The sequence below is a fragment of the Brassica oleracea genome, chromosome C3 (assembly GCF_000695525.1).
Source record: "Brassica oleracea var. oleracea cultivar TO1000 chromosome C3, BOL, whole genome shotgun sequence".
Taxonomy (NCBI): domain Eukaryota; kingdom Viridiplantae; phylum Streptophyta; class Magnoliopsida; order Brassicales; family Brassicaceae; genus Brassica; species Brassica oleracea.
In genome coordinates, this window is record NC_027750.1 from 2,116,710 (window position 1) to 2,125,743 (window position 9,034).

Consider the following 9,034-nt stretch of genomic DNA (forward strand, 5'->3'; position numbering starts at 1 on the left):
AGTCGTAACAAAAGAAATACAAAATAGTAGTTTACAAAAAAAAAAAAAAAAAGAAATACAAAATAGTCAAATGCCAAAGAGATACAAAGAGTTCAAGGGAAAAAACAAACAGCAGTTGTCAATACACATACGGGATGATTTTTTTTTGAAGCATCTATACATTGCATCGAGATATTACATAATATAATTTTCACACGAGCTGCTGCGAAAATTAAAAAGGGAACCTTAAGTGTTTGACAAAGTAGAGAAGACTACTTATCAGGTGTTGTGCTGAGGTGTTTTGGTTGCTCTCTCCAAATCAATCTTGCAATCTTCCCGCAAATCTTTCATTGTCACAAAGCTATTTTGCTGCATAATTGGAGTTACACAAACAGAGGAAAACTCAGGTTCATGGGCAGCGAAAGCAACAGGGTTAAAGAAAAAAAAAACACTTTGCATTTAGAGAACATATTAAGAAGCTTCTGATAGCACTTACAAGGTGATTGCTTTCATGAGCGAGGATATCTCCCATGCCGAGAAACAGAGACCTCCACTGAGCCATGAGATCAGATTCTAGCTTTGCAGCGCCAACAGAGTTTACCAAGGCATGAAAGCCCGTAGGTTGTTTTTCTTTGTCATTCCTTTGAATCAAGCTGCTAGCTACTTTCTGACTCTTCTTCAAGGCTGGTTCAGAAACGCGAAATCATATAACAATATTCACAAGGATATCCTTATACGCAGGACTTACCAGATAATCGACCTTTGATGTCCTGGTAATGAAGATCCGACCAGATATACGCAGCTGAAAACAAATCCAGTTTACTTGAATCAAGACAAGACACTATGTAAGAGAAAAAAAAAAAGCCTCAAGAATCAGCTTACCTTTAAGACAAAAAGAACAAGAACATGACTTTATCAAATCATCATCATCTCCCATATTCACATTCACATGCTCTTCCTTGTCAACATTGGAGCATCTACTCATCTCAAACGATCTCAGATTCTGACAACTACCCAACTCCTTCTTTATCTCAGCATCGCTGCTGCTCAACAAAGATAAAGCCAACCCTTCATCAGTTTTAAACTCTCGCGCACCGTCTCTGTCACCAGGCTCAAAGTAGATCCCTTTCGACGGTTTGGCATCTCCACTAGAAACCTCCACCATAGCATCACCACCAGATCCTTTCTCGTCGTCAGAGCTACACTTGGAATCCGAGGAAGAAGACCCGTTTTGCTTAACCAAGTCATCCACAACTACGGATAGCCTCTTTGAGAACTCTACTCTAGGACTATCAAGTGAATCGCTCGAAATCGACGAAGCTCCCCTCTTCTTTGGAAGATTGGTCAAATTAGCCAGAGAGGGTCGGATCTCTCCGGGCGCTGCTAATTCGCCGCTATCTTCAGTCATCTTCAAAATCACACATACACACAAAAGGAAAGATCAATAATTGAATGTAGAATTGAAATTGAAATGCTGAATTGATTCGGGGAAGGAATCGATTTCGAGAGTGACCTGGGGAGATTGAGAGGATCCGTCGTCGGTGGTTGATCTGGAAAATTAGGGTTTTTGATTCGGATGAGGCGGGAAGCGTTGGGGATATTTTCCGATCTCGATTTTCTTTTTTTTTTTATTATTATTTTAGTTGAGCGTTTCGAATCATGATTATTGGGCGTGAAAGCGACGCGCGGTCCCCACTGCTTACTGGGCTTGTAACCTTAATGAAGCCCAATGAGATTAATAAATCCATTATTATCTACTGGCCCAATAATAAGCATCTGAAAATAGGGTAGCCTCTAGAAAAGATATAAAACTACTCTAATATATATATATTTTTATATATAAAGCAATTTTTCGGTATATATGAATATTATTTATTTTCTCTAAATATAAAAGGGGTACCAATCTATATTGTTCGATAGTAATGTTTAGAGTAATAACTAGCAATGAGTTGGAGATAATTTTTACTTTTCAGCATAGCTGCTAAATGGATCTGAATTAAAAAAAAATAGCATAAATGATATAAGTAAACACATTAATACTTGTCTAACAGTTCTTGAAATTCTTACATTGTTGAAACCTTTATAGAATGATAAAAATAGACAAAAAAATGATAAAAATAGACAATTTTTTTTTGGTTCAGTGATAGAAGAGAGAATGTTTAAAATCTGATATAGTTATTTATTTTGGGAGGGGTCCTGTTTACTTATTCAATTGGTTGCCAACGTAAATAAATTTAATAAAAATATAATATGTTATATAATTTCTTGAGATTTATAAAAAAATTAATAAACGGACATCGTTTTCACTAGCTAATATTTAGTGCATACGCATTAGATCACGAATTCGCTTTCTTTTTCCAGGTGGTTTGTTTATTATTTTTCCCATCGTAAAAGACATGTAAGGTGTAAAAAGAAAAAAAAAAAGAAGGTAGAGGCTGCTTAAAGAAAATTGTGATTAAAGCTGTATTTTAGATAGGTGTCTGAGGATAATTATGATTTAAAAAAAAAAAAAAAAATTGCAATTAACACAAGGGAAGTCTCTAATGCGTTGATCAAAAAAAAAAAAAAAAAAAAAAAAAAAAAAAGTCTCTAATGCAAGAACCGTGTAGCTCTCAAACTCTGTTTCTCTTTTCTTCCTCTCTCCGTCTCTATCTCTTCATCTCGTGTCTCTCCGTCTCTTCTTCTTCTTCTTCTTCTTCTTCCAGATTGATTCTCAATCACTCTATTATATTTGATTGATTGAATTTAGTTTTTGATCGATTTAGAATCGGGAAAACGAATTACTCGTTAAAGGCCATTGATCGGACCTTCAACTTCGCTCATGGTAAGTCACGAGTACCACCATCGCTGCTGTTATGCTTGATACAAAGGTTTCGTCTTTCTCTCTTCTTTTGTGGTTTGATCTCGCTTATGAACTAAGATCATGAATATAGCTGTTTAGGTTGTGTTCCTTACTCCATGACAGTTTTAGTATGAAAAAATGGAAAAAGAAGATGATGGTTAATGCTTAGAGTGTGTCATTGGTTGCTGTTTTAGTTACTTTTCTGAAGCATATATGAAGATTGGTTATTTAGTGTTGGTGTTTGTTCAAACTAGCTACCAATAGAATCTTATGTATAGTTTTCATAATTTTCAGAAGCTGACTTTGGTGTTTGAATAAACTTGAATTTTGCATTAAAGTTTATTACTTTTTGTCAATTGCGTGTGGAATTTGTATAGCTTTCTGATATCTGATTTGTATGTACAGAAGTTGGATCAACGATACTAGAGAATGGGAGGAGGGGTTTAGAGTTTTGCATTTGGTGAGACCGTTTTTTGCATTGTATAGTTCTCATCATCCTCCAGCTTTTCTTTGCCGGAATCATTGTTATCTGCCTTGACGAGCTTCTTCAGAAGGGGTATGTATGGTCTCGGCTCAGGAATCTCCCTTTTCATCGCCACCAACATCTGTGAGAGCATCACCTGGAAGGCATTTAGCCCAACCGGCAGAACCTTCCCAATGTTACCAACTGGCTTGCCACAGTCCAAGGGCCCCGCGTGGTTTTGCCTATGAGATCAAAGAATGCCCGTGGACAACAGGGTTCTTACCCAATCAAGCTGTTCTACACCTCTAACATGCCCATCATTCTCCAATCCGCTCAGGTAACGTACATACATTATTTCCACTTCAGTGTACATAATGCTAACAATGAATCTCTCTTACGTGGTCAGCAGCTTCTCTACAGGAAGTTCAGTGGAAACTTCTTTGTGAACCTTTTGGGACAATGGAAAGAATCTGAGTACAGTGGGCAATCTATTCCAGTTAGTGGTCTGGCTTACCTCATCACAACTCCAGCAAGGTAATGCAAAAATATCATCGATGTTTGTTTTAATCCACAAATTGTTATCTCCACCAACAGGTTTGATGAATATATGTTACTATATTTAATAAATAAATTTTATTTTTAATAAAACAATGTTTAATAAATTTTTTTTTAAGAACCCTTAGTTAATAAACTAGCATTGAAGTACAAAATTTAAATGTGTCTTAACTAAATTTCTTAACTACGTTTAATTACTTAAATAATCATTAAGAGACCCAAATGGGGTTCCTTGGTTAATCATGCTCTTAGGTAAGCTCATACGAAAGCGTCGTAATTAATATTGCTGACTAATTCCTGAAATCCCTCGCTTACTATGCCTGTAATGAGAGTATCCTATTCTTCTTCTCCCACATCACTCTTACAACGTTTATAACCTTCTTATCTATATTAATCTTTTAATCAAAAACACAGGAAAACGGCCAAGTCCAATCTCAACATTGCTTCACTGTCTCAATCCAAACATATATTTAGTACCTATGCTAAAACATAGTCAACGTATGAACACTATCTGTTTTTTTTTTTGAAATCCGGATCTACTAAAGACACAGACCTAACCTCCGGGTGGAGTTACATCCCACAGATAGATTCTCTCCTAATATTCAAATGAAAACTATCCGTCACGTATTGAAATATAAAAATTCTAGTTATCATTATACTTTAATACAATGTTGAAGTCAGAACTGGCCACTATCTTACCATTACCATGGACACATGCGTCACCAAGATTATTTTAATTCCCATGGTTTCTAATAGATTCACAAGACATTTCTACACTTTTTGTAGAATATGATCGGTGATAATCAAAATCTTCTGTTTTTATTTTAATCAAGTCGGTGCCTTGATGCCATGCAACTGAAGAAAAATCCTGGTAACCCTATGGCCCGGGGATAACTCTTCTCCACCTGAAATAGATATAAATATCTCCGCCACAAAATTCCAACTTTGACAACTTAGAACAGCATTAACATGGGTTCTAACGAGGAGTTATTAATGTTTTTGGGTTAAAAAAAAGAGGTAATTAAGCAAATAACGTCGCTTAAATTGGGGACAGAGGAAACGTCTCTAATTGGACACGCGTTGGTGTTTGGAGGCGTTGGTTCCTCTTTGTCGACGACTCCAACTCTCTCTCTCTCTCTCGCTATCCTCGTTTCCTCCGCGTCGCTCTCTCTCTATCTCTCTTGCGATCTCTCTTCCGATCTCTCCTCGTCCGAATCAGAAGATGATCTCTTCTCGACGGGATGAGTCGGCGCCTCTCGACGACTCCTTCTCTCTTGCTATCCTCGTTGCATGCGCGTCTATCTCTCAATCCTCGACGCCTCCGTCTCTGTGGCTCTCCTCGACGGAATCAGTCCGCGCCGCTCTCGACGACTACTCGTCTCTGTGGCTCTCCTCGACGCCTCCGCGTCTCGCTCTCGATCGTCGACGGCTCCGCCGTCCTTCTCTAGCTGTCGACGCCTCCGCGTCTCGCTCTCGATCGTCAAACCGAAAGGTAAATCGAAGTCAAACCGAATCGGTCTTAGTTATTTTGATATGGTGGTTGTGTTGGCCCTTACATTTTGTCTCTTATGTCTCAATCATACTTTGTTATGTATTGTTTATGTCTCCTGATTCATGTATGGATCACCACTGATACATTTTCATTTGTCAAATACGAGGACTACTCTCCGGATCAAGCTGACATGTTAGTTCGGCAAAGACGAGGATCAAACGACAATTCGGCGGCGGCAAAGACTACAGTGAATCAGGTAAATCATTTTTCTCCGATAGAAGTTTTAGGAGCTGTGGTATGAAAGGAATTGATAGTGAATTCACTGTGCATCTGGTTGTGTTAATTGACTGTGAATCTGGTTGTGGTTATCATTTTTGAAATGGTTAGATATAGTTAATGTGATTGGTGTAATGGTGATGAATGCGCTTGATGTAATGGTTAGATAGAGTTAATGCTTTTGGTGGTGGTGATGAATGCGCTTGGTTACAGTTAGATAGAACTGATGTAATGGTTAGATAGTTAATGCGCTTGTTAGTTAAATGTCAACTCTAATTGGTTGGTTGTGATGAATGGTCGTATTTTATGGTGATGAAATGCTCATTTGCTTTTTCTCTTCTGTCACCTCTTCTCTTGCATCTATTAAAGACATATCTTTCTTCTCCAGCTTTTCATCTTTCAAACGTTTCATTCTTCTTCTCGCCTTCTCTTCTTTCAAAAACCTCGGTATGGATTCTAATCCATATAATACACATCCTTCAAATTTTGTTGACCTTCTCAATAGTCAACAAGATGTTGTGTTTGGTTTAGGGGAAGATAGTGTCCATGTTTCTTCATCAAAGGTTCCTCTTTATGGAACTCCGCGAAGTGAAGATCCTCATCTCGGTGAGACCCCTGCAGAGCGTAAAGAAAGAAGAACATGGACGCCTACAGATGATCAAGTGCTCATATCTGCTTGGTTAAACACTAGTAAGGATCCTGTTGTAGAGAATGAGTAGCGATCCGAAGCTTTTTGGCAGAGAATCTTTGTTTATATGTTTTTTTTAAGTTCTATGTTTAAAATGTAATCTTTTAGAATGTTTTAATTAATAACCAAAAATTCATTTATATAAATTTTTAATTTTTTAAAAAATAAGAACCCCTAAATAAGAGACTCCCATTGGAGGTCCAAAATTTTAAGCGTTTGAGTTTTTATTTGCTTTTAATTAGTTAAATAATGATTAAGGTGATGATTGTTTCAATAGTTTTTAGTTTTAGTTTTTGGTTTTTAGATTTTAGCTTTTGGTTTTTAGATTTTGGTTTTTGGTTTTCAGCTTTTGGTTTTTGGTTTTTAGATTTAGATTTTGGTTTTTGGATTTGCAGTATTTTTTAAAAAAATTCAAAAATTAACTAATACATTACTTTAAAATAATATAATAAAATAGAAATAAATATTTAGATTTTACAATTGAAATTTATCAAAATGCTGATTATTATTTTAAAATAAAATACAATAACATATTTTAATTAATATATTTTTATAAAAAATATATTATAGTAAAATATAAATCATAATATATATATAAAATTACACAAAAATAAAAATATTAAATTTTGAAACTACTTAGAAATTTTCCTTATATAAATTATTTTTAATTTTTAAAACTTGAATAGAAATAGTTTTTCTTATATAAATATTATAAATGATACAAAAATAAAAATACATAAAATTTTGAAACTAATTATAAATTTTCTTATATAAATTATTTATATTTTCTTAAAGTTGAATGGCAATTTTTATAATTCAGGATTATACAATATATTTTATTAATAAAACATATTATGTTTTTATTAATTAATTATAATGTAGTAGTTTCTACAAAAAAAAATCAAAATTCGTTTTTCTTCATAAAAGGTCACAAAAGTTGGTTTTTGGTTTTTCTTCATAAATTGGTTAATCTTTTCAAAAACTAGTTTCCCTAAATTTTAGGGAATCTATTTATTGAAAATCTTGATTGACAACTCAAATGGTTTTTATAAAAACTAAAACCAAAAACTTGATTGAATGAAAAATGGTTTCTACAAAAGCAAAAACCAAAAACTAAAGCAAAAACCACAAACAATCAACCTCTAAGAGACCCATGTGAGTTATGGGTTAATCATGCTATGTTTAGCTCATACCAAACTTGGAAATCTAAGTTAAAAAAAAAAAAAAAAAAAAAAATTGGAAATCTAGACACGTACTCCATGCACATGCACAACCTCCTTTCCCAAAAAAAACATGGTTAATCTTCTACATGTGCGTTATATAATCAATAACATCTATATAAAGGCACTCAATCTAAGAAAAGTTGGTCGTGTTCCATCAGTATAGACAACAACCTCAATCAGCGTAAACTATACTAAGAAAATAAGATAGATGAGATGATTATTAATTAAATTATTGGACTAAAAAGCAAAATGGTGGAAGTCGAAGAATTAGAACCACTTAGTCCAGCTGAAGAAGAAGGAGAAGAAGATATAAGCTATGATGATCTCAAACGACGCATGTGGAAAGACAGAAACCTCATGGAGAAGCTCAAGCAACAAAAAAGACAAAGCAACGACGTCGTTTCCTTGGCATCGCACCGAGCAGAAGCTTCGCGGCGCAAGAAGATGGCATGTTCACAAGACTCGGTGTTGAAGTACATGATGAAGATCATGGAGGTGTGTAAAGCGAAAGGGTTTGTCTACGGGATCGTACCGGAAAAGGGCAAACCAATAACCGGTTCTTCAGACAGCTTAAGACGTTGGTGGAAAGAAACCGTTCAGTTCGACCAAACCGCTCCAAACGCTGTCTCTGATTACATAACACTCGCGGTTGCTGCTGCGGCAGAGCTGATCGAGAAAGAACCGTCGAGTCTATTACACATGCTTCAAGAGTTACAAGACACGACTCCAGGGTCGTTGCTATCGGCGTTAATGCAACGGGGAATCGCGCCGCCACAATTTTCCGTTAGAGAAAGGAATCGCGCCGCCGTGGTGGCCGACGGGGACGGAGCTTTGGTGGGGAGAGCAAGGAGCGGCTCACGAGCACGGTGTGCCACCGTATCGAAAGCCGCACGACTTGAGAAAATCTTGGAAAGTTAGTGTTCTGGCGGCTGTGATTAAACACATGTCGCTAGATTTAGGGAGAGTGAGACGTCTCGCGAGGCAGTCTAAATGTTTACAAGATAAGATGATGGCTAAAGAGACCGATACTTGGTCTCGTGTGCTAAACCAAGAAGAGGCGCTTCTTAATATCAAAGACCTCGAGATCTCAGAAGATCAAGAAGCTTCGGGGTCCGAGACCAAGAGAAAAGGTGATTTTATGGAACCGTCTAAGCGTGTTTACACTTGCCAAAACTCGAGTTGTCCAAAGAGTGATGGGAGTTTTGGATTCATGGACAAGAACTCAAGGACGGGTCATGAGATCCAGTGTCTCAACAGGTCCACGACACAAGAACCGAGTCAGAGCACGGGAGATATGATCTCCATACTTGTAACGTCTACTAATGTGACTATTGAAGATGATTACAGTGTGAGCTCGAGCGCAATGGGCAAGCAAGATGTTGATGATGATGGCAGAAACTGGATGGATTATTTATGGTTCGAGAGGATGCAACTCGAGTTTAATTCCTCTAGGAGATTCGATGATGACGACAAGAAAACAGGGGGATTCTGATGGCCGAAATCGTCGGAAATTCGT

At 36.6% G+C, this 9,034-nt stretch overlaps 1 protein-coding gene, 1 long non-coding RNA gene and 1 pseudogene across 6 annotated transcripts in view; 2 read left to right on the forward strand and 1 right to left on the reverse strand.

Annotated features, from left to right (window-relative positions):
- Nucleotides 1–45: 45 nt before the first annotated feature.
- LOC106334697 lies at nucleotides 46–1,612 on the reverse strand. Its single transcript, XM_013773026.1, has 5 exons — nucleotides 1,493–1,612; nucleotides 862–1,387; nucleotides 728–781; nucleotides 476–663; nucleotides 46–348 (listed from the first exon to the last, which is right to left on the reverse strand). The coding sequence occupies exons 2-5, from the start codon at nucleotides 1,385–1,387 to the stop codon at nucleotides 259–261; spliced, it is 858 nt and encodes a 285-aa protein (XP_013628480.1). The 5' UTR covers nucleotides 1,493–1,612; the 3' UTR covers nucleotides 46–258.
- Nucleotides 1,613–2,572: 960 nt separating this feature from the next.
- Nucleotides 2,573–9,034, forward strand: part of LOC106334700 — a 10,627-nt gene continuing 4,165 nt past the window's right edge. For 2 of the 5 annotated variants that reach the window (XR_001268663.1, XR_001268664.1), the window contains exons 1-3: nucleotides 2,588–2,849; nucleotides 3,227–3,621; nucleotides 3,694–5,587. This is a non-coding gene — a long non-coding RNA (uncharacterized LOC106334700). Of the gene's footprint in view, nucleotides 2,850–3,226; nucleotides 3,622–3,693; nucleotides 5,588–5,995; nucleotides 6,055–6,138; nucleotides 6,416–9,034 lie in introns of those variants that run through there. The other 3 variants (XR_001268667.1, XR_001268666.1, XR_001268665.1) reach the window with 3 other exon arrangements.
- Nucleotides 7,541–9,034, forward strand: part of LOC106334696 — a 2,055-nt pseudogene continuing 561 nt past the window's right edge.

Coding starts and splice junctions, on each gene's coding strand:
- LOC106334697 (XM_013773026.1), bottom strand. CDS start 1,387: ATGACTGAAGATAGCGGCGAATTAGCAGCGCCCGGAGAGATCCGACCC. Junction 782..861: donor TTGTTCTTTTTGTCTTAAAG/GTAAGCTGATTC, acceptor ATTTGTTTTCAG/CTGCGTATATCTGGTCGGAT. Junction 349..475: donor CTCATGAAAGCAATCACCTT/GTAAGTGCTATC, acceptor CCAATTATGCAG/CAAAATAGCTTTGTGACAAT.